At 44.1% G+C, this 25074-nt stretch overlaps 1 protein-coding gene across 1 annotated transcript in view; it reads left to right on the top strand.

Annotated features, from left to right (window-relative positions):
• DPY30 (dpy-30 histone methyltransferase complex regulatory subunit) overlaps positions 1-24354 on the top strand; it is a 53105-nt gene extending 28751 nt beyond the window's left edge. Inside the window, exons 4-5 of the mRNA XM_082251247.1 lie at positions 14843-14985; positions 24128-24354. Coding sequence (XP_082107373.1) covers positions 14843-14985; positions 24128-24200 — 216 coding nt within the window. The 3' untranslated portion in view covers positions 24201-24354. The remainder of the gene's footprint in view (positions 1-14842; positions 14986-24127) is intronic.
• Positions 24355-25074: the final 720 nt, after the last annotated feature.

Below are 25074 nucleotides of genomic sequence, written 5' to 3'. Positions count from 1 at the left end.
CCAGGCTTCTTACAGGTCGCCCACAGATGTACAAGCCGTTGGTCACCTGCGGTGTTTCCTTCAGGGCTTGTTTTCCGGTATCGGCAGCGCTCCTCTGCAAAAGATTTTGAATTTCTCGCCAGACGGGCGCTTCAAGCCTCGTCTCCAAACCGGAGCTTCCGGTACAACGTCACAGCCGCTACAAAGTCAGACGCGTGCGACATGGGCAAGAAGAAGAACGTGGAGGAGACGCCGGAACCACTTACTAGTGGAAAAGCAGACTCCAAGGCTTGTTCATACATCACAAGCCACAGCCAATCACAGAATCACGCCCCTAGGGACACACATAGCTCCTCCCTCGAAAAAAAGCTAACCCCTTCACTGCCAGTGTAATTTTACAGTAACGGTGCATATGTATAGCACTGATTACTGTAGAAATGTCACTGGTAACCCAAAAAGTGTCAAAAATGTCAGTCGAGGGTGCGATCTGTCCGCCGCAATGTCGCAGTACCGCAAAAAAATGACAAAAATCTTTCCCTTTGTTAGTAAACGCGATAACTTTTGCGCAAACCAATAAAAAATTCTTTTTTTTTTTTTTTTTTTTTTTTTTTTCCAAACATGTAGCATAAAACAAATTGGCCGAAAATTTTACATTTTGATTTTAACATTTTTTTTTTTTTTTTTGGGGGGGGGGGGGGGAAATTTCATATAAAAAAAAAAAATGTGAAAAATATTGTTATTTTTGCGAAATTGACGCTCTTTTTTTGTTTATAGCGCATGATCAAAAAAATCGCACAGGTGATCAAATACCACCAAAAGAAAGCTCTGTTTGTGGGGAAAAAAAAGGACGCCAAATTCGTTTAGGTACAGAGTCACACGACCGCAATTGTCCGTTAAAGTCACGCAGTGCCGAATCGCAAAATAGGCCCTGGTCAGGAAGGGGGTAAAATCTTCCGGGGCTTAAGTGGTTAATGCAATCAAAAAGTACAAAACTAAATGCTTACTAAATATCACACTGTGTCATACCAAATTTCTATTAGTACAGTGGTACCTGTGTAAGTCATAGAATACAAAGTGGTTAGCACCTCTGCCTGGCAGCACTAGGGTCGTTGGTTCAAATCAACCATGGCACTGCCTTCCTGGAGTTTGCATGTTCTCCCTGTGCCTGCGTGGGTTTCCTCTGGGCATTCCTGTTTCCTCCCACACTCCAAAGACATGCTGGTAGCCCCTGCCTAAATTGGCCCTACTAGGTGTATGTAAGAATGTGAGGTCAGGGACCTTAGATTGTAGGCTCCTTGAAGGTAGGGACTGACGAGCATTTTATATATATATATATATATATATATATATATATATATATATATATATATATATATATATATATATATATATATATATATATATATTGTGTGTGTATAGATATATATATATATATATATATATATATATATATATATCACTGCGTAAAAATGCTGGTGCTATATAAATAGCTGTAATAAGTATTGTACGATAGACCTCCCCTCCCCCCCATATAGTGAGTAGAAAAAAAAAAAATGAAAAATTCCCAGTTCAACTCACCAACCAGTCTGCTTAACTGAATGAGCCTAACAATTTGTGTTTAAAAACAGGGGTTTAGTTGGCACACACTTGCAACCACATGCGTAAGCTGCAGGGCCACTTCACAGCACCCTGTATTACTTGCAGTCCTAACTCCTTTACATTTTATGAGAGTCTCCACAATGAAAGCACATGCATTCTAATGGATAGAGGGCAGGTGGGCCTGGAGGTAGCCCAGTCCTCAAAGGCACCTTAAGCACCCAGCACATAGCACAATGGCAGCAAAGGCATCCAGTGTGTCCCTTCACCAGTATACATAAACAAACAAATTTACAGGAGTTAGGACTGTGGGTAATACAGGGTGCCGTGAAGTGGCTTTGTAGCTTAAGCATGCGTTTGCAAATGTGTGCTAACTAAACCCCTGTTTTTAATGTTTATTCAGTTAAGTATAATGGCCCATCTGTTGCCGGCACTTCCTCCTCTCACCTTTTTGGTGATACTAGCTGACACGGGAGTGGCCAGACTTTAGTGGCCTGAAAATAGGTAAGTATACAGATCTGTTGGGAGGGGGAACCGGACAGTTTTAAGAGTAGTTAGGGTTATCTCACCAATAAAATACATTTGTTTTTTGGCTGTAACATGACAAAATGTGTAAAATTTCAAGGGGTAGGAATACTTTTTTCATGGCACTGTATAGTGTCCCTTTATGAATAAGCACTTTGTGCAAAATGCGTCACAGGAACGGGTTCCCTAACTGAATGATTTTCCCCTCCAAAAAGGCCTATAATAGCAGAGACTTGTAGTTCCAAGTCTGTTAGAAGCGGGGCAGTATAGTGCTGAGCAGCCTGAGGTGACATGGTGGTAAGTAGGATATAGAGGTGCTGATGTTGACCACTCCTGCAGAGCACATTAACTACTACTTTCCTATCAGGAGGTATGACCTGGAGCCCACTTGAGCTGCCCCCACACATACGCATTCTGCCGGGTTTAACTAATGCTGGAAATAATCCCAGCACAGAACTGGGAGGCTCAGGTATAATACATGGGAACCAATGTACACCTGGAGCAATGCTCTGAGGTGCTGAAAAGGGAAGCAAATGGAGGAACCCACTCCTGTCCACCTCCAAAGTCCTACCTACCCACTACTAGGTATGCATTTGTCAACTCCAACTTATCCCACACACGCGGTCGTGTGGTAGTGATGCCATTTTATTAAAATGGAACTTTACCCATTTTTGCAAGGTCCCCTGCCCTGCTACCTCCCCTCTCTTCTTACACATTAGCACAAAATTTGAAAAGTAAAAAAAATTTTTTTTTTTTCCTCTCCTCTTCCTAAATCCCGATTCTGGCCAGGATGATCGCCTTCCATATATGCAGACATGCCATGGGACTCTGCCAGATCTCTAGCAGATGCCCCGCAGTATGTGTGTGTATACATGCACAACAACTTTTTAATTGCCTTTTGGGATGTGATGTAATCCTCCTAGGTGTCGTTTGGGAAATGTAGACCATGTGCATACGCCTCGGGTGCTGTCAGTACATGGCAAAGAATTCCATGTATGTGAAACAGTGACCACTTTTCTTTGGACTTGCTCTATATGTAGGATATTTCGTCAGGAATATGCTGATTTTATTTTTTTTTTTTGCCCACGGCCATGCTGACTACATAGGATTTTCTAACAGGCACATGCTAAGCATAGGGGACATACTGACCCCTAACAATTCAGTGTACTGACAGTTTATGCATTTATTGTTCTTGAATTCTGATGTTCTGTGTGGGTGCCATATTAGTTGTTTTCTGATGTACTGTTGACCTGCTTTTGTATTGCTATAATAAGTGAGCCTCTAGTTGGTTTCCAAGACTGCTTGGTCTGACTCCTATCACCACAGCTGATCATGGATGTGACATTCTAAAATGAATCAAGGCCCTGTAAAGGCTTTTCTCTAGTTGAATATAAACCTAGGGAAAATTGTGGAGGGGGAGGTTGAGGCCTTTGAACAAAAAGAAAATATAATGGCACCTTCCCCCATGTAAGTTACAAAGTGTGCAAAAAAGAGGGGGGTACAGATCAACCATGAAAATGGTGGAGCTGTAACCAAGGGATTTAAATGTGCCTCACAGAATATATGTATATGCGTGTATTTATACAAAATACAAGAGAAGATCTACATTAAAAAAATAACAAACAATTTTTATTTGATACAGTACAGAATGTTAAAATCTACATTGTTTGATCCAAACAGATCATAGCATTAAACAACTCATACAATGTTCACAGTAGTGCGTGACCGTTGCTGGAACTACGCGTTTCGCAGTGGGTGCTTTCTCAGGGTCCAGCAAAAGTGTCTTTACATTAGATCTGTGTAATTGACTCAATACTAATGGTATATAATATATTCATTAGAATTGTAAACAATAATACATCAGTAAATCTTCTTCAATAGAGTAATTTTAATACAGAGATTCATTTATTTATTTTACATTGCTTATTCATATCTGTTCATTTGCAGCTATTCTTTTAAACCTAATTAGATTATACAGCATGTTTCAAAAATACACCGATCTGTTTCTCTTTCTGAAATGGTATAGATAGTTCAATAAGAAGAAAAGGGCCATATAGTTGCCCAGTAAGCAAGCAAGAGTAAGGAAAGAAAAGGGACAAAGGAAAAATAGGGGTGGGGAAGGGGGGGAGAAAAGAAAAAACAGAAATAAACATACAGAAGGGATAGTTGAACAAACAGAATGTAAGGAATGAGTTACCAGACCACCCAAAGGGGGGGGGGGGGGCATATTGGAGAATAAGGCTGCCTCCTGATTAAAGATAAAATCAAGGGGGAAGCCCACCAAAAATGGAGGATAAGGGGCGGGAAAGATGGAGAGCAGGCGCTCATCTCAGATAAGATAAAAACACTGAGTATACAAATAATATTAATAAATAGTCTAGAGAGTCATTTGTTGTTAAAAAAAAAAAAAATATATGAATCTTACCCTTGTTTGGTGATCAAAGTAGAGAATGTAGAATATGCACGTTTTATTTTAAAATCAAAGAGTAGGAAGACTCATGCCCTAGGACCTTTTAAATACGAAAGGGGAGGGAACATCTGTATCAGCTCTCTAATTTGTTCAGTGTAATGTATAGAGGGATAGGCAAAAGATGTATAGGGTATGAAAGGTTGACATTTGAATGACCGAATGATTCCCATTTACTATTTATTTAATTAAGAATATATTATATCTCAATTTTTAATCTAGAATTTCATATACTAAATCATTCAGATTTTCCAAATGTCATTCTATGAGAAGACATGGTATTAAGCCATGTACGTTACGTTCTATTACTCAATATATAAGAAAATTAGATGAAAAAATCGTAGCATCAACTTTAGAGGGACTTACCCTGTTGTGTTTGTAAATATCTTGAAGTGAAGCAAAGTAAAGAAAAAAAGGGGGTGTATGTTGCCGATAGTACTGATTGTATTGATAGACAATCAGTAGAAGCAAGTATAAGTTAAGAGTGCAAAATTAGCATATGTAAATAGAGTGAATTGATATGTATATCCAGGGATTCTATTGGCAAGAGAGTCGACTCGAATAGATGTTTGTCCCAGGTTTCAAACATTGGTCTGAAAAGATAGAGATCAGGGAACAGTGAGTATTAGACTACAGGCATGATTCTATTTGTCACCAAACAGATGGAAGATAACCATTTTGCTTACCAGTATCCAACAAAGCTTGTTTATCTGGGACAGTTGCATCACAGCAGCCTGGATGTAGGCTTACCTGATTCTTATGTGTTGAACTCGTATTATATACCCTCCTGAAATGGCGCCAAACCACCCCTTCCTCCATGTCTCCCGCCCCCCCACCTCCGCCCGCCAAAAAACGTCCACGAGGTGGATGTGCGGGAGGAAGTTCCGCAAACCAGAAGTGACGAACATACGTCATAATAACATGTGACTGACGCTTTTTTCAGACTAAAAATCGGCAACAGGTAACTATCAGGCGCTTCCAATCAACATCAGAAGAACGGCAGAAAAGCAGCCAAACTGGGGAAGGCAGAAACAATGCAGAGGCATTCAGTATCCGCATTAGCAACATCCCTCAGAATAATAGAAATTAGATAGATAGAGATTATATATATATATATATATATATATATATATATATATATATATATATATATAATCTCTATCTATCACATCTAGGAAAATGCCAATCAGTATATTATATAGTTCGCTGTGCATGTTAAACATTACTTGGGGCTCCTACAGTGTTCATAACTTCATAGCTATTATATTGAGGATTAAACAAATTGGCTATTACACTTCTATATTAATCTATTCAACCTCTCTGATAGTAAGACTTCCAGTATGCAGGACAATGGACAGCATGGTACGCAGACCCACAGACAAAATTAGGGAACATGGAGGATGGGAAAAAAAGTAAAAAAAAAAAAAAAATTTTTGTAAAGTTTTATATGTTAATTTATTGTGTATTAAAGAGAAATGGTAAAGTTATTACTCCTCCAAAAAGGGAGCAAAATTTAAATGCTCATTTAAACCAGGGGCAACACAAGCGTTTAGAAGGAAAATCCAACGTGATTCTCTTTGTAAAATTATGTTGTCGAAAGGTCCACCTCTAGGTGCTTGGTGGGTGAATCCTTTCTAGAGCAAACTTAAATTTTGGGCACTTGTATTGATGTGTCTGGGCTATATGCCTCGCTATTGGACTCTCTAGGTCCCCATCTCGTGTATAGGACACATGGTCCTTAATTCTTTCCCAGAAATGTCTCTTCGTCTTCCCCACGTAGAATGCTGGGCATTCACATTTCCATAGGTAGAAGATGCCAATAGTTTGACATGTTACAAAGTGTTTTAATCTGAAAGGATGACCATTTGGAAGGGTTTGTTGAACTTTGGTGGCAATAAATTTGCAGTAGTCGCATAACCCACGTGGAAAAGTTCCATGGGGTAATTTAATACAGGGATCTGTTTTTTTGTCTTTTTGATAGTGACTCGCAGTCACCAGATCTTTGATGGATTTATTTCTCCTGAAAATCATGTTTGGTCTAGTGTCTACAAATTTACCTAGAATTGTATCTTCTGTTAGTAAATGCCAATGTTTGGCTATAACTTCTTTTAGTTGTTTTGATTGGGAACAATATCTGGTAATCATTCTGGTTTTATTGGGAGGAATAGAGGGTTCACCTTGAAAAAGCAGAAGGTCTCTAGGGCTATCCTTAGCTTTTCTATATGCTCTCTTCGTACTCTTTCTACTGTAACCTCTTTGTAGAAATCTAGTTTGTAATTGTGAGGCTTCACTTTCAAATGTAGTTTCTTCTGAACAATTTCTGCGAATTCTGCAATTTTGACCCACTGGTATCCCCTCTATTACATGTTTGGGGTGGCTACTATCGGCATGTAACAAAGAATTTGTGGCAGTCGGTTTCCTGTAAAGTGTGGTGGCTAGCATGTTATCAGGGTTTCTATAGATCTCTAAATCAAGAAATGGAATTTTGAATTGATCATAGACATAAGTGAAGTGTAGATTAAAATCATTTACATTTAAGGCTTCAACAAATTCCTTTAGGGTCTCCAGAGGACCCGACCATAGAACAAAAATATTGTCAATGTATCTTTTCCAAATCTCTATATGTTCGAGAAAACGAGATGGAGATTCTTGGGCAAAGGGCCAACGTTCCCACCCCCCCAGGTACAGGTTCGCGTAGGATGGGGCACACTTAGTCCCCATCGCCACTCCCTGTACCTGGAGGTAGTGGGAACCGTCGAACACAAAGACGCTGTGTGTTAGAATTAAAAATAAAAGATCTAAAATTTGTTTAGTTTTCTATGGTCGAGTCCTCTTTCGTTCAGGAATAGTTCCAACAGTTTCCACACCTTGTATATGTGGTATGTTAGAATATAAAGACTCAACGTCTATCGATACTAAATAAGTATCCTCTTCAATTTGAACGCCATCTATTTTTAAGAGCATATGCATGGTGTCTTTAAGATATGAGGGTAAAGACTCTACATGTGGACGTAGATATGCGTCCACATATGAGCTTGCATTTTGCGTGAGCCGTTTTTTTGGCGGGCGGAGGTGGGGGGCAGGAGACATGGAGGAAGGGGTGGTTTGGCGCCATTTCAGGAGGGTATATAATACGAGTTCAACACATAAGAATCAGGTAAGCCTACATCCAGGCTGCTGTGATGCAAATGTCCCAGATAAACAAGCTTTGTTGGATACTGGTAAGCAAAATGGTTATCTTCCATCTGTTTGGTGACAAATAGAATCATGCCTGTAGTCTAATACTCACTGTTCCCTGATCTCTATCTTTTCAGACCAAAGTTTGAAACCTGGGACAAACATCTATTCGAGTCGACTCTCTTGCCAATAGAATCCCTGGATATACATATCAATTCACTCTATTTACATATGCTAATTTTGCACTCTTAACTTATACTTGCTTCTACTGATTGTCTATCAATACAATCAGTACTATCGGCAACATACACCCCCTTTTTTTCTTGACTTTGCTTCACTTCAAGATATTTACAAACACACCAGGGTAAGTCCCCTCTAAAGTTGATGCTACGATTTTTTTCATCTAATTTTCTTATATATTGAGTAATAGAACGTAACGTACATGGCTTAATACCATGTCTTCTCATAGAATGACATTTGGAAAATCTGAATGATTTAGTATATGAAATTCTAGATTAAAAATTGAGATATAATATATTCTTAATTAAATAAATAGTAAATGGGAATCATTCGGTCATTCAAATGTCAACCTTTCTTACCCTATACATCTTTTGTCTATCCCTCTATACATTACACTGAACAAATTGGAGAGCTGATACAGATGTTCCCTCCCCTTTCTTATTTAAAGGTCCTAGGGCATGAGTCTACCTACTCTTTGATTTTAAAATAAATGTGCATATTCTACATTCTCTACTTTGATCACCAAACAAGGGTAAGAGTCATATATTTTTTTTTTTTTTTTTTTACAACAAATGACTCTCTAGACTATTTATTAATATTATTATTTGTATACTCAGTGTTTTTATCTTATCTGAGATGAGCGCCTGCTCTCCATCTTTCCCGCCTCTTATCCTCCATTTTTGGTGGGCTTCCCCCTTGATTTTATCTTTAATCAGGGGGCAGCCTTATTCTCCAATATGCTCCCCCCCCCTTTTGGGTGGTCTGATAACTCATTCCTTACATTCTGTTTGTTCATCTATCCCTTCTGTATGTTTATTTCTATCTGTTTTTTCTTCTCTCCCCCCTCTCCACCTCTCCCCCCCCCCCCCCCCCCTCCTCCCCTATTTTTCCTTTCTCTTTTCTTTCCTTACTCTTGCTTGCTTACTGGGCAACTATATGGCCCTTTTCTTCATATTGAACTATCTATACCATTTCAGAAAGAGAATCAGATCGGTGTATTTTTGAAATGTGCTGTATAATCTAATTCGGTTTAGAAGAATAGCTGCAAATGAACAGATATGAATAAGCAATGTAAAATAAATGAATCTCTGTATTAAAATTACTCTCTATTGAAGAAGATTTACTGATGTATTATTTACAATTCTAATGAATATATTGTATTCCCTTAGATCTGTGTAATTGACTCAATACTAATGTATAGACACTTTTTCTGGACCCTGAGGAAGCACCCACTGCGAAACGTAGTTCCAGCAATGGTCACGCATTACTGTGAACATTGTAGGAGTTGTTTAATGCTATGATCTGTTTGGATCAAACAATGTAGATTTTAACATATTCTGTACTGTATCAAATAAAAATTGTTTTAATTTTTTAATGTAGATCTTCTCTTGTATTTTGTATAAATACACGCTTGAATATAAACCTACTTTTCTCTTTCGTTCATTGAAGGGCACAGCTCCTGATCTTAACTATTGGCTTATACTGCCCCCTACAGGAGAAGGACACTAGGCAGAAAAAAAGTCTGGCTAAGTCTATGGGCAGTCCCAGTGGGTAAACTCCCTCTTTCTGCTGTAGGTACTTAGTTTTTTTTTTTTTTTTTCTCTGCTTAGTCAGGAGCAAGGACCTAGTTCCTTGCTGGGATCTCTGGTCCTGTAATTTATTTATTTTTTTTTTTCTCTTCTTGTGAGATCTACAATCAACTGGGCGACTGGCTGGATAATATAGATCCAGTGGTCATCCCAGTCTAGCCAGCAAGCGCGCGCAGACCTCAGCTCTGCACTAGGTCGGCCTCGACATAGCCCCACTGGGCGGGGGCTGGCCTGCGAGTTAAGTGCCTTGCGAGATCGCATATGGCTGGGTCTTGGCCCGTGTCGCAGCGTTCCTCCTGGCCGACAGCCCCCCATTTCGATGGGAGAGGAGGTTCTGTCTGAAGCGATACCTGCCTGGTTTCTGCTATGGTAAGTGACTGTTACATCTCCCCTAGAGGGTTTTGGGGTGGACCGTCGGACCCCTGGGTTCTCCTCCTTATTGTTAGGCACCCCCCTCATCGGTCTGGTGGTCTCTGGGCCATTTCGCCCATCCCCCCCCCCCCCCCACCCTCCTTTACTGATGCTGTGGGGTGGCCTGGTCCACCGCCTGGGGTGGGGGCAGGGTGCTGTTCTGGCGATCGGCTATGGGCGAGGGGGTGTTGTACCTGGTGGGGGCTCCTGCCAGGGGGCCCCCTTCCTGCCGGTCCCATTTTCTGAGGCCTAGGGATCCTTCCTGGGTCCCTGTGAGCCTCGTGGTGCTGCCTGGGGCCACCATTTTGCTGTAGCCTGTGCGCGCTCAATACATAGTGGCCATGTTTGTGTAGTCTGGCAGCCATTTTGCGGTGGTTTGCTTTTGAAAATAGCGGTGGCCATGACAGTAGAGCCCCGTGGGTGGCGATTTGGGCTGGTTTCCCTGGTGCTGACTCCTGGATCTTTTCACTTCCTGATCGCTCCACATGGAGTGCAGATTATCCTGGTGGCTGCAGATGCCTGTTTCTACTGGGTGGTGAATCTGGTGGGGTCCTCTCCCTCTCTGCTGAGGATCGATTAGGTGACCGAGTGGTGCTGCCGGAGCGGTGGGGGTGTCCCTTAGCAGTGTTTTTACACCTTTTCTTGTGGGGTCCTCCTATTGACTCATGGAGTCTTTGGAGCACATTTATCCACCTTATCCCCTCGGAGGCTGTGGGGGCCCTCCGGGTCCCATCCATCCATTGATGCACTGACAGCGGTCCTGGAGTCTGTGTACCGGGTGGCGATGGGCTAGCAAAAAGCATCCCCTGCCGTCTGTCTGCAACTGTGCACGAAAAGGTGCTGGTGGATGCACTGATTGTATCTGTGAGTGAGACCTTAAAAATGGAGGACGCAGCTGAAGCTGCAAGAGGGGCGTCGGTTCGCTTTTTGGCACTCGCAAGCCATCCAGAGCGGCAAAGGTGTTTCATTACCCTGCCTATTTTGACATAATTGTCGCAAAAGAGTGGTAACGGCCAAAATGTCCCCTTGTGGTCCCTAAGCGATTTTGCTATGCGATATCCCTATGAGGAGTCCTTTCTTAAAAAGTAGACTGTTCCTCTGTTGGTAGACCCTCTGGTCTCCAGAGCAACAATGAGTTCCCGGCCTTTAGGGACCCGGCTGACAGGTAGGCAGAGGATGTGGCCCACAATATGTACACTCTGGCTGGTTCGGCAGTGAGGCCGGTATTCACCATTGAGCTCGTTATCGTCTGGCGAAGTAGACCTACGTCGCCAGACATTCCTCCTCTCTCGGCGGCGCGCTCCCGCTTTATTCAGTCACAGCGGGAGTCGGGCCAGAGGAGGAGCGGCGGTGATCACCGCTGCTCTTCCCCGATCGTTGGGGATCGAGTGTGGAGATCGCCCGCTTGTGTAAACAAAGCGGGCGGATCTCCTAAGTGACAGGCGGGGTCAGATTGCAGGGTTCAGCATAGCTGAACCTGCGATCTGTGCCTGTGTCACCTAGTCTCCTCCCCCCACACACGTCAGTAAGCACCAGGCATACATTAACCCCTTGATCACCAATAAAAGTTAACCCCTTCCCTGTCAGTCATTTTTACAGTAACCGTGCATATTTATAGCACTGATTACTGTAGTAATGTCACTGGTACCCCCAAAAGTGTCAAATGTCAGTCAAGGGTCCGATCTGTCCGCCGCAATGTCGCAGTCCTGCAAAAAATCGCAGATCGCCGCCATTACTAGTTAAAAAAAAAAAACAAAGCATGAAAATGACATAAATTTCCCGTAGTTAGTAGCTGCGATAACTTTTGCGCAAACCAAAATACGCTTATTGCGATTTTTTTTTTTCCAAAAATATGTAGCAGAAAACTGGCCTAAAATGTTAAATTTTTTTGGGGGGAAATTTCATATAGAAAAAATGTGAAAAATATTGTTTTTTCAAAATTGTCGCTCCTTTTTTTGTTTATAGCGCAAAAAAGTAAAAATCGCACAGGTGATCAAATACCACCAAAAGAAAGCTCTATTTGTGGGGAAAAAAAAGACGTCAATTTAATTTGGGTACAGCTTCGCACGACTGCGCAATTGTCCGTAGTAAGTAATGCAGTGCCGAATCACAAAATATGGCCTGGTCAGGAATGGGGTAAAACCTTCCGGTCTTAAAGCGGTTAAAAATACGCTCATTGAGATTTTTTTTTTGTCAAAGGCATGTAGCTAAATACATTTTGGCCTAAATATATGGCTGTTGTTTTCCCTGCTTACCGAAGCCGCTGGTAGCAGGAAAAATTATCCGGCCCTTCCATGCCCCAGGCAGGAAGTCGAGTGAGGGTAAGATGGCCCCCACTCGACCCTATGGCCTTGGAGGACCGGCGCAACGTCATACATGGCTTCCTCTCAACAGCCTTAAAGGGCCTTTTTTTTTTTTTTTTTTTTTTTTTTTAAATAACTTGCTTTTAAGGGTAGATGTGAGATCAAAGATCTATTCGAGCCCCAGATCTCACATTAAAGAGGGCCTGTCCTGCTTATTTCTATTACAAGGGATGTTTACAATGTTTAGTAATGAAAGTGATAAAAAAAATTTCAAGTGCCCCGTCCCTCTGAGCTCACGCGCAGAAGTGAACATGCACGCAGGTCGTGCCCACATATGTAAACTGTGTTCGAACCACACATGTGAGGTATGGCCACAATCGTGGGAGTGAGAGCAATAATTCTAGCCCTAGACCTCCTCTGTAACTCTAAAAATTTCTACAGGTTACCAGTATAAACGTTGCCTGTGGAGATTAAGTACCAATGTTTGTTGCCATTCCACGAGCATGCGCAATTTTTGAAGCATGACATGTTGGGTATCTAGTTACTCGGCACAACATTCTTTCACATTATAGAAAAAAATTGGGCTACCCTACTGGTTTTTTTTTTTTTTTCTTATATTGTTTTTTTTTTCTTCGTTTTTTTTTTTTCAATTCAAAGAAGTGTATTTTTAATTTTTTTTTCCATAAAAAATTGCGTTTTGTAAAACCGCTGCGCAAATACGGTGTGACATAAAGTATTGCAACAATCTCAGTTTTATTCTTCAGGGGGTCTGCTAAAAAATGTTTGGGGGTTCTAAGTTATTTTCTAGCAAAAAATACTGATTTTTAACTTGTAAACAACAAGTGTCAGAAAAAGGCCTGGTCCTTAAGTTAAGGGTCTCACAGGAGGGGGTGGGGGGTGGGGGGGGGGGGTAGAGTACCTTTCTTCCGCAGGCTACTAAGGGCAAGGACCCTCGTCGTAGACGTGGGCCATCCTTATCAGCTCATTAGAAGTTTTTTTTTGTTTTTTTTTGTCCCTCTGGTGACTGACAAGGGATCAAAGCTGTTCAGGGACTCCTCTGGTGGATCCAGGTGAACTTGGTCTGGCGCAAGTCCAGAGCGGCCTTATCCAGACCTACAGACAGGGCTCCTTAAGCATGAAGGTGTGCTCTCACCCGTATCTGAGGTGGAATGTCTTCGCTGTTTTTTTTTTCCTTTGACAGCTGTAAGTGAGCAGAGAACGGCTCCTGTAAGAATCGAGGAAATGCCATTTTAGGATTGTGAGGGAGGGTGAATCGCGATTGCGAATTATTTTTTTTTTCTTTTACGATTAATCGTGCAGCTCCACCTGTCAGTCTTTCCTTGCAAAGGTTGTCTCTGATTTTTATTTGAATGAAGACCTTGTGTTGCCGTCCCTGTGTCCCAGGCCAAAACACCCGATGGAAATTGCTTTGCATGCCTTGGATGTGGTCTGGGCGATTTTAGGTTGTAACTGGCAGCTACGGAGTCTTTTAGGAGTCTTCTTTTTTTTTTTTTTTTTTTTAGTCTGCGACCATTTCCGGATGGATCAGACAGACGGTGGTTCAGGCCTATTCCATCAAGGGTCAGGTTTTTCCTTTCCCTGTCGAGGTGCATTCTACTCGGGTGCTCAGTGCCTCCCGGACCTTCTGTTATCAGGCGTCAGTGATGCAGGTTTGCAAGGGGGCCACCTGGTAATCAGTGCACACTTTCCCAAAGTTTTAAAAAAAGTGGGTTGTTTTGGCATCTATGGATGCTTCCTTTGGCTGCAAAGTTTTGCAGGCTGCGGTTTAGAGGACCTGCTTCTCTTTTGAGGGTGTATCTTTTCAGGTAGGCTCCAGCTGTTTTTGATTGAGCTCCTGTTTACCTGGTTGGCTATAGTTTTACCCTTGGGAATTTCTTTTTCACTGTTCCCACCGTTCATGTTTTCACACTGCTTTGGGATGTCCCAATGGTTAAAAAGATCAGGAGCTGTGTCCGTCAATGAACGAAAGGGAAAATGTGATTTTTTTATTTACCGTAAAATCCATTTCTCTGATGTTCAATGATGGACACAGCACCCACCCCTCTGTGGTGTTGTAATTATTCTGACACTGCTTGTAACTAAACTGAGTGCCTATAGCAGAGAGAGGGAATATACCCCCTGGGACTGCCCATAGGCGTAGCCAGACTTTTTTTTTTTTTTTTTTTCTCTCTGCCTAGTGTCCTACTCCTGTAGGGGGCAGTATAACCCTATGGTTAAGAAGATCAGGAGCTGTGTCCGTCAATGAACATCAGAGAAATGGCTTTTACGGTAAGTCAAAAATCCCTTGAGAATCTTCGACAGTAAATTGTTCACTTCAGTTATCCAGTCAAGCAAAAGAGAAGTAAAAATGGATTTTTCACATAGTTGTATAATTGAAGTAAATGTGTACTCATTTTTACTGTGTAAAGATTTCCTACTGTAATCTGCCTCAGTCTGTAAGTTTGATTTTAATTAGTTGGCCAATGTATTTGTAGTTTTTCAGTTGAAAACCATGTTAACCTTGTTCATTTTTAAATCTTATGCTTTTATTGTAGAGAATAGTAGAAAATGAAAAGACAAGCACAGAAAAAGCCTCCAAGCAGAAGGTGGATTTACAAGCCTTGCCCACACGAGCATATCTTGACCAAACTGTGGTTCCAATACTTTTACAGGGTCTTTCAGTGCTGGCAAAAGAAAGGTAAGCTTTTAACTGGGTTTCATTATATTATAAGGTTACTGTGTTTGATATATACAATGGGAATAGAATCTCTCCACCTTCGTGAGCAATATCATATACAATTGCAACATGTCATATTGTAATTGAATGTTTAAAAAATTCCTTTTCAATCTGCAGCTCTGTCATTTTCTGTTGAATGCAATGCAATATGTCTACCTGGTGGTGGTCTGAACACAGAACGCCCTCCATATGTAATTTCCTGCTTTTGTGATTGGCTCGCTGATTTTCCCAGAAGTCTGCACTAAGATACAAGTCAGATTTTAGGCATGCCCTGCAGCAAAAATGTCATTTTTGGTAAGATTCTCCCAATAGGAAATCACCTCTAAAGGGATGCAGGCCCAGCAGCTTTCCTCATTCGAGCCCTGCAGGTGCATCACTTGGTTTATCATTACGAAACCATCCCCATTAGACTCATTTCTGCACATAGGCACAGACGGAGGGATTTCTTCAGATTAACAAAAGGTAGGAATCTGCATCAAAGTTTGTCAAAATCCTTATAATGTACATAGATCACCCAGAGGGTGGCAATGTTGTGTAATGTTGTGTGTTTTTTTTTTTTTTCTTTCTTTCCTCTTCCTCAACAAAAATGGAGTTGCACTTTAAAATCACATTTTGTTGGTTCTCAGCCTGAAATGAAGACCGACACAGTTTTTGTTTTAACCAGCAGCATTTACTTAGTTCAACTTATAACACAACATCCAAGTGAAAGATATAACACCAGCATGTCAAACAATAAAAATAAAAAAAATTCAAAAACGGGCTTACTGAGTTGGAAAAGGGATCAATCAACCCCTTGTGTCAGTGTTTTGTTGAACCATTTTTTTCTTTATCTACAGCCTTTAGTTTGTTAGGATATGTCTCAACTAACTGCACATCTAAACCTTGCATTACAGTATTTGCCCATACTGCTTTGCAGAACTTAAGTCCAGTTAAACCCCAGAAACGGTCATCATCAAATTTTAAGTCTGGGCTCTGACTAAACCATGCAAGGACATTCACCTTTCTCTGTCGCTCATTGACAGACGCAGGACTGATATCTTGATATCCGTAGGGTTATACTGCCCCCTACAGGAGTAGGACACTAGGCAGGAAAAAAGTTCTGGCCACACCCATGGGCAGTCCCAGGGGGTATATCCTCTCTCTCCCTGCTATAGGAGGTCAGTTTTTTTTTTCTGCCTAGTCAGGAGTAAGGACCTAAGTTCCTTGCTGGGATCTCTGGTCCTGGCAAGCTTTTTTTAGATAAATCTTTTTTTAGTTAGCTTTTTTTCTCCAGTTGTTCCTGTGAGATCTTCAAGCAATTATGCCGGATCTGCCGCCCAGTGGTCACCCCAGCCGGGCTACGAGCGCGTGCAGACCCAGCTCCGCGCTGGGTCGGCCGCGACATAGTCCCGCTGGACAGGGACTGGCCCGCGGGTTAAACGTCCCGCCGAGTCGCATATGACCGGTCGATGGCCGAGTCGCAGCGTCTCCTTTGGCCGGCACCCCCCCCCCCCACTGGGCGGTGAGGGGTTTTGTCTGGAGTGGTGCCCGCTCTGTTCCTGTATGGTGAGTAAATGCTTCCCCCCTCCTCATGGCTGACTCTGGGGTGGACCCGGGCCCCTCCCTGGGATGGTCGGACCCACACTAATCTGGGTTCCCCTGTGCACCCTCTCCCCCCTACGGGGGGGGGGGGGGTGTTTGTGTGTGTGTGTGGGGTGGCTCGCCGTTAATGCAAGCTGCTAAGGGGCGGGGGGGTCCTCAGTGCGGACGGCTGTTGTGCGGGGGGCTTCCTCCCTGGCTTCCCAGGGCCTACCTGCCGATCGATCATCTGTTAGTGGATGTGGGGACCCCCCCTTCCCACCGCAGTGCGCGAGGCCGCCATTTGTTTGGAGTCCCTCGTGGCTCATGGGGGCGGCCATCTTGGTACACCCAGCTTGTTTTGTTTGCAGAGCTGGGCAGCTGTGGGAGTTACTGAGGGCGTGAGGGGGCGGAGCTCCTCCCTAGACCCGGGAAGATCGCTCCACAGGACTTCCTTGTCATGCAGACAACGCTGAGAGCAGTTTTGTTGAACTCTGCATCGTGTGGTGAGCCTTTTGGGGGTCTCGAGGCACACTGTCTGACCATTGAGGGGTGCTGCAGCGCTGGGTGACATTTTATAAAAAAAAAAAGTTTTTTTTTTTTTTTTTTTTTTTTTTTTCTTCTTCCAATTTTGTCATTTTTTGTTGACTGTTTCCCCTGGTGTTGCCATGCACCCTGCTGCACATGTGTCCCCACCTGATCCCCTCGAGGTGGCCGCAGGGCCCTCCGATTCTCCGCTCACCATTGATGCGCGTTCTGCGGTCCTGGAGTCATTTCTGTCCCGGGTGGAGGTGGCCTGTCAGGGACGGGGGGCTAAAAAGCGACCCCCGCCTACCCCTGTCTTGTCTGATGCCTCAGATTCTGATCCTGAGCCAGTCGCTGCTGCTGCGGGTTCCTCCTCTGGGGCTGCTGTCTTGCGCCCCGTCTCCTCTGATAGTGAAGATGACCTTTCTGCCTCCGCCATAGCGCAAGACAAGGCACTGTTGGATGCACTGATTGTGTCTGTCCGGGAGACCCTAAAACTGAAGGTTGAACCTGCGGATGCAGCTCATATGGAAGGTGACTTTGGCACTCGCAAGCCCTCCAAGGTGGCGAAGGTGTTTCCCTTTCCCAAATGCTTTTACATCATTAAGGAGGAGTGGGTCCGTCCAAAACGACCCCCTGGGATGCCCAAACGGATTGCTAGGCGCTACACATTTGAAGAGTCCCTCCTTAAAAAATAAGGCTACTGTTATCCCGTTGGAGGAGTCCTTTCGGGATCCAGTTGATCGTAGGGCGGAATCTGTGTCCCGTTCCATATTCTCCCTGGCAGGGTCGGCCTTAAGGCCAGTGTTTACCATTGCTCTGGTTTCACAGAGGTTGACGGAATGGGCCAAGCTGTTACGCCATGACCTGGAGGGGAGAAGTCTCCCCCCTGCCGTGACGGATTTGCTGGAGCAGATGGTGCAGGGGCTACAGTTTGTGACGCCGCACTGGACGCTGCTCCATTGCTGGGGCGTGTGTCGATCTCGGCGGTGGACCTCCGGCGCATGCTATGGTTGAACTGCTGGTCGGCGGATCAGGCTTCCATAAAAGCCTTGACTGATCTCCCTTTTCAGGGGGATCGCCTGTTTGGTGCTACCTTGGATGAGATTATCAAGGATCAAGAGCACCTTTCTACCACAGGCTAATAAGGGTAAGGAACCTCGTCACAGACAGGGACCTTCCTTTTCAGCTCACAAGAAGTTTTTTCGCTCCTCCGGGACGGGCGACAAGGCGAAGCCCTCCAGAGCCCCCCCGGGGGGTTTCAAGAGACCCTGGTCTGGTAAGCAAAAATCCGGTCCTTCCAGACCTGAGGATAAGACCGCTTCAGCCTGAAGGTGCGCCCCCACCCATATCAGGGGTAGGGGGGGGGGCGTCTTCGCCGGTTCCCGGACCCGTGGCTCTCCAGGATTCAAGACAAATGTGTTCACGAGGTCATACGGTCGGGATACAAGATGAAGTTTCGATCGCTTCCACAGGCGCGGTTCTTCCCTTCCAATATGCGACTGTCCCCGGATCACCTAACTGCTCTGTTGGGGGCAGTGCAGGACTTGATGCAACAAGGAGTGGAGTCCATTCGCACAGTGGTGGCCTCCATGCATCAGGGGGATTTTCTGGCGTCCATAGACATCAAGGATGCCTATCTTCACGTTCCCATTTACGCAGGACACCAGCGGTTTCTGCGCTTTGCTGTGGGAGAGTACCACTATCAATTTGGGGCCTTACCCTTTGGTCTCGCCTCTGCTCCCCGGGTTTTCACAAAGGTTTTGGCCCCAGTTCTGACGCTGTTGCGGCAGCGGGCATATCGGTTCTGGGCTACCTGGACGACCTCCTCCTCTGTGCGGAGTCGCCGCAGGCTCAGTTTCATACGCGGACTCTCCAAAAGGAGATCCTTCTCAAATGGAACGGGAATCTCGATTCCTTGGACAATCGGATCCGGCTGAGCGAGCGGACCAGGGAATCTCTGGTTTGGTGACTTCGGTCTCTGATGCTCAGTCAGGGGAAGTCCTCTCTTCCGATCTATTGGACGATTGTCACCACGGATGCCAGTCTATCCGGGTGGGGAGGGATGCTCGGCAGGCTGTCTGCTCAGAGGCTCTGGTCCCTGGAAGAATCCAGGTTGCCGATAAATGTGTTAGAACAGAGAGCGATCAGGTTTTGCCTGGTTCACTGGACTGAGCATCTTCGGGCAGTTCACATTCCGGGCGTGGAAAATTGGCAGGCGAACTTTCTCAGCCGTCGGACCTTGGCTCAAGTGGAATGGTCTCTTCATCCAGAGGTGTTTCACCAGTTGTGCCTTCATTGGGGCACCCCGGACGTGGATCTGTTAGCATCTAGACTCAACAGGAAGGTGCAGAGGTTTGTAGCCCGCTCCTGCGATTCTCTGGCGGACGCCGCAGATGCGCTGGTTGCTCCGTGGGGGCAGTATCAGCTGCTGTATGCCTTTCCTCCTCTCAAGTTGCTGCCGAAACTTCTTCGCAAGATAGAGGCGGAGGGAATTCCAGTCATCCTTGTGGCTTTGAACTGGGCTCGTCGGTCAGGCTGGTCGCAGACGCTCCTTGGCTACTTCCTCTCAGGGAGGATCTGCTGTCTCAGGGACCAATCCTCCATCCTGTTTTACGATCGCTGGCTTTGACGGCTTGGCTGTTGAGTCAGGTGCTGACGGACAGGGGTTTGTCTGTTTCAGTTATTCCTACTCTGATTAAAGTGAGGAAAGCGACTTCCAGAAAGATCTATCATCGCACATGGAAGTCTTGTATCGCGTGGTGTGAGTCCCTCGGGGTTCCTCCACGTTCTTACTCGGTGGCTCGGATATTGGCCTTCCTGCAACGGGGGGTTGAGCAGAAGCTGGCCTTGAGCACTATGAAGGGTCAGGTTTCAGCATTGGCGATCTTCTTCCAGAGGACACTGGCTACTCATTCTTTGGTGCGGAATTTCATCCAGGGGGTGCGGCACCTGGCTCGTCCGGTGCGCGCGCCCTTGCCGCCCTGAAATCTTAATTTGGTGTTGTCGGTTCTCCAGAAATCTCCCTTTTGAAAATATTAGGGAGATTCCCTTGCTTACCTTATCCCAGAAGGTGGCCTTTTTGGTGGCTATCACTTCTGCACGCAGGCTGTCGGAACTTGCTGCGTTGTCCTGTCGTTCCCCATATCTGGTGGTTCATAGGGATAAGGTGGTTCTTCGTCCGAATCAATCCTTTCTTCCTAAGGTGGTTTCCGACTTTCACTTGAATGAGGATATTGTGTTACCTTCCCTGTGTCCTAAGCCCAGTCATCCTCTGGAGTTTGCGTTACACTCCTTGGATGTGGTTTGGGCGATCAGGGTGTACTTGGCTACTACTGACTCTTTTCGTAAGGCTGATTCACTTTTTGTGATCACGGATGACCCTAGAAAGGGGTTGCCTGCATCTGCCGCGACTATCTCCAGATGGATCAGACAGACGGTGGTGCAGGCTTATTCTATTAAGGGTCGGGTTCCTCCGTTCCCTGTTAAGGCGCACTCTACTCGGGCTCTTGGTGCTTCCTGGGCCTTCCGCCATCAGGCGTTGGTGCTTCAGATTTGCAAGGCTTGGTCGTCGGTCCATACCTTTACAAAATTTTATAAGGTTGGTGTGCTGGCGTCGGCGGATGCCTCTTTCGGCCGCAAGGTTTTGCAGGCCGCTGTTTGAGGGGACCTTTGGTCTACCTCGGGGGTTTTGTTTTTTTTCGGGTGGGTCTCATCTGCTTGGTTCAATGAGTCCTCTATTCTTCTGGTTGGCTCAGTTTTGGCCTTCTGGATTGGATTTTATTTCTGTTATCCCACCCCTCATGTATGGCACTGCTTTGGGACATCCCTACGGATATCAAGATATCAGTCCTGCGTCTGTCAATGAGCGACAGAGAACTGGATTTTTGACTTGCCGTAAAATCCTTTTCTCTTAAGCTCATTGACAGACGCAGTAACCGCCCCTCTATTTTGAGTTGGTATGAGTTTCAAAAGTCAAAAATTCAGTTTTTTCTCCTTCAACTACTGTGTGGTAATTTTTGCTGTGTGCTTTGAATCATTGCAATGTTGGAAGCTAAACCTTCTTCCCATTGACCACTTTCTGGCAGAGGGCAGCAGATTTTCCCCAAGAATTTGATGGTATTTTTCCATCTACCCTGACAAATTACCACCTCCATGCTTTGCTGTAGGAATGATGTTATTTGGATGGTGAGCTGTATTGGCTTTCTGGCAGACCTATCGTTTGGGGCTGAGGCAAATAATTTTAGTCTAATCTGACACCACCACCTTTTTCCATGTGGCCCCAGAATCTTCAAGGTATGTGTTTTTTTTTTTTTTTTTTTGGCAAAGCTTAGTCATGACTGCATGTGGCCTTTCTTGAGTGGCTTTTTTCTTGCAACCCTCTAATAAAAGCCACATTTGTGGAAAATTTGTGATATTGTTATATGCACACAATGACCACTCATAAATTCCTGCAACTTCTTCAGAGTGGCTGTAGGCCTCATGGTAGCCTTTCTGATCAGTTTCTTCCTGGCTCTTTCATTCAGTTTGGAGTGCCGTCCTGATCTAGGGTGGGTCTGTGTTGTACCAAATAACTTCCACTTCTTAATAGACTTCACTGTGCTTTTAGGCATTGATGAAGCCTTTGATATATACTTTTTTTTTTTTTTTTTTGTTTCCTTCTGACTTTTGCCTGTCCACAACTTGTATCCTTTTAGATCTTTCAACTTTGCATTGTCACCCATAGTTAATTGTTTGCTTCAGTTGCACTACCAGGGACTGAAATGCTCCAGGAAAGCTTCTTTTTTTTTTTTTTTCCCACGCTGAGCTAATCAAAATGTGACCACAGATGATCACCTTTGAAAGTTAAATGGTTTTTTGGGCCATTGAGAAGGTGATTAGCTACACCTGATTGAGTTTACAAGTCATTTTTTAGGAGGGGATTGATCCTTTTTCCAACTCAGTGATTCTTTTTTTTTTTTTTTTTTTCTGTCATTTTTTTCTGTCATGTTACAGTAACACTGAAGAAATTACACTTTGCTACAATGTAAAGTAGTGAGTGTACAGCCAATAACACACAGCCATTAATATCTAAACCGCTGGCAACAAAAGGGAGTACTCTCCTAAGTGACAATGTCCAAATTGGGCCAAAAGTGTCAATTTTTTGTGTGACCACCATTATTTTTCAGCACTGCCTTAAACCCTCTTTGACATGGAGTTCACCAGAGCTTCACAGGTTGCCACTGGAGTCCTCTTCCATTCCTTCATGATGACCTCACGCAGCCTTGTGTTCCTCCACCTTCCGTTTGTGGATGACCCATAGATTCTCTATAGGGTTTAGGTCTAGAGACCTGCTTGGTCAGTTTATCACTTTTACCCTCCGCTTCTTTAGCAAGGCAGGGGTCATCTTGGAGGTGTGTTTGAGGACGTGATCATGTTGGAATACTGCCCTGCGGCCCAATCTCCGAAGGGAGGGGGATCATGCTCAGCTTCAGTATGTCACAGTACATGTTGGCATTCATGGTTCCCTCAACAAACTGTAGCTCCCCAGTGCCGGAAGCACTCATGCAGCCCCAGACCATGACACTCCCACCACCATGTTTGACTGTACTCCTTACCTGGTTGCCGCCACATATGCTTGACAACATCTGACCCAAATAAGTTTATCTTGCCTTTGCTACTTATTTTGAAGACTGCTGGCATGTAATGCTGGTCATGCGGGTAATGCTGGAGGAAGCAGCGGCTGCAGTAGAGCAGAGCCGCTGCTTCCTGTACGGCTCCTGTCACCGCCGGAGTGCATTTCATATTACTCTGCCTGTGACGGAGCCGGAACTATACAGGAAGCAGCGGCTCTGTCACTGACTGCAGACATCCTAAGTCTCCCGCGGCAGCTGGAAGATCGCATAGCAATTGTGGGTGTCTGTGAGCTGCCGGCGGTGGGCCGCATTGCCTGTGGATCCGGGCTGCGGGTTGGATATGCCTGATGTAGAGCATTCATTTTTTTTTTTTTCAGATCCTCAGAGTTCTTTGCCATGAGGTGCCATGTTGAACGTCCAGTGACCAGTATGAGAGAGTGAGAGCGATGACACCAAATTTAACACACCTGAGACCTTGTAACACTAACAAGTCACATGGCACCGGGAAGGGAAAATGGCTAGTTGGACCGAAGTTGCACTGAGTAACTACAGCTGGATAAAACAAAAACGGTGTTTGTGTTAATTTCCATGGTGGTGTTTTTTTTTTTTTTAAAAGCTAGGTTATATGCCAGACTGTGTGCCATTTGGTCTGGTCTAGAATCTGGGATTATTGCGTATACGTTTGTTTAAAGCAGAGCTCCATGTAAAAGTGAAAGCTCCGTTTTGTCTGCCTCCAACCCTCCTCTGCTGCCATTTGGCAACTTTTTGGGGCGGAGGAGCGAGCGGGTACCTGGTTTTGCTGCGGTGAACTGAGCCGCATGTTCGACCCCCCCCCCCCCCCCCCCAACCTTAGTGAAGATGGTGGCGCCAACACCCAATAGCCGATTTAAAGATTCTGCTTGGTTGAGGTCACCACTGGATGCCTGGACAGGTAGGTGCCCTAATAAAAAAAAAAAAAAAATCAGCAGCTAAAGTATTTGCAGCTGCTGGCTTTTTAATTTTTTTTTTTTTTGGGGGGAGCTTATAGCTCCTCTTTAAAAACACAGTGAGTGGAATTTACGAAGAATGGAGCAGCTGTGCATGGCAACCAATTTTGCTTCTAGCTTTAGTTTCAAAGCTTATCTGAACAAGGTGGTGTTGGAAGCTAACTGGTTAGGTTACTTTGCACAACTGCTCCAGATTCGGTCTACTCTCCTTTTGTTAAACTCCAGAAAAGTGTTCTTTCCCTTGCTCTTTTATAGACTGGTACACTTTCATTGACAAAACAAATATGTATTGCCATAACATCTCTACATGTTACGTTATTATGGTTTTAAATTTTAATTTTGCATTATATAGATTTTATACTTTTAGTTAAATATATCATTGTGTGGGGTGTTTGTTTTATTTATTTTTTTTCTTTACAGACCTCCAAATCCAATAGAATTTTTAGCATCTTACCTCTTAAAGAATAAGACTCAATTTGAAGACAGAAGCTAATAAAGTTTTGGGATTCATTCAGACACAATGCATCATGCCCAGCAGCAAAGAACTTATTCTCCTTTCAACATTATTGGACTCCACCAAAATATTTTTTTCAGCTGTAATTGGTTTTATTTCATCTTTTGACATTTTTTTTTTTCCCCCATACCCCTGTGCGTATTTTGTTTTTTCTTTTAACATGTAAAATAAAACCCAACAATGTTTAAGTTTATTAGGCAAGCTTCTAGATTAGTCATTAACATTTCACATGCCGGTTCGATGCCAATAGATGCATTGCTTATAAGCTCCCCCCCCCCCCCCCCCCATCACTTTTCCTAGAAATCCAATAATGAGAGTTCAAATTTCTTGTCACCTGTCTTTAACAAGATGTCCCCTAGGGCTACAGCTACTGTGTGTGTTGGTGGATGTGGCAGACATTTTATTACTTTATTACAGTCAGGTCCATAAATATGGGGACATCCACACAATTCTGATCTTTATGGTTCTATGCACCACCCCAATGGATTTGAAATAAAACCATCAAGATGTGCTTTGACTGCAGACTTTCAGCCTTAATTTGAGGGTCTTTACATCCATATAAAGGTGAAAGGTGTAGGAATTACAACAGTTTGTATATGTGCCTCCCACTTTTTAAGGGACCAAAAGTAATGGGACAATTGGCTGCTCGGCTGTTCCATAGCCAGGTGTGTGGTTTTTCCCGCATTATCCCATTTACAAGGATCAGATAAAAGGTCCAGAGTTCATTTCAATTGTGCTATTTGCATTTGGAATCTGTTACTGTCAACTCTCAATATGAGATCCAAAGAGCTGTCACTATCAGTGAAGCAAGCAATCATTAGGCTGAAAAAAACAAAACCACCCCATCAGAGAG

The sequence above is a fragment of the Pelophylax lessonae genome (genome assembly GCF_965119305.1).
Source record: "Pelophylax lessonae genome assembly, chromosome: 3".
Lineage (NCBI taxonomy): Eukaryota > Metazoa > Chordata > Amphibia > Anura > Ranidae > Pelophylax > Pelophylax lessonae.
This window is presented reverse-complemented; position numbering and strand designations above follow the sequence as displayed.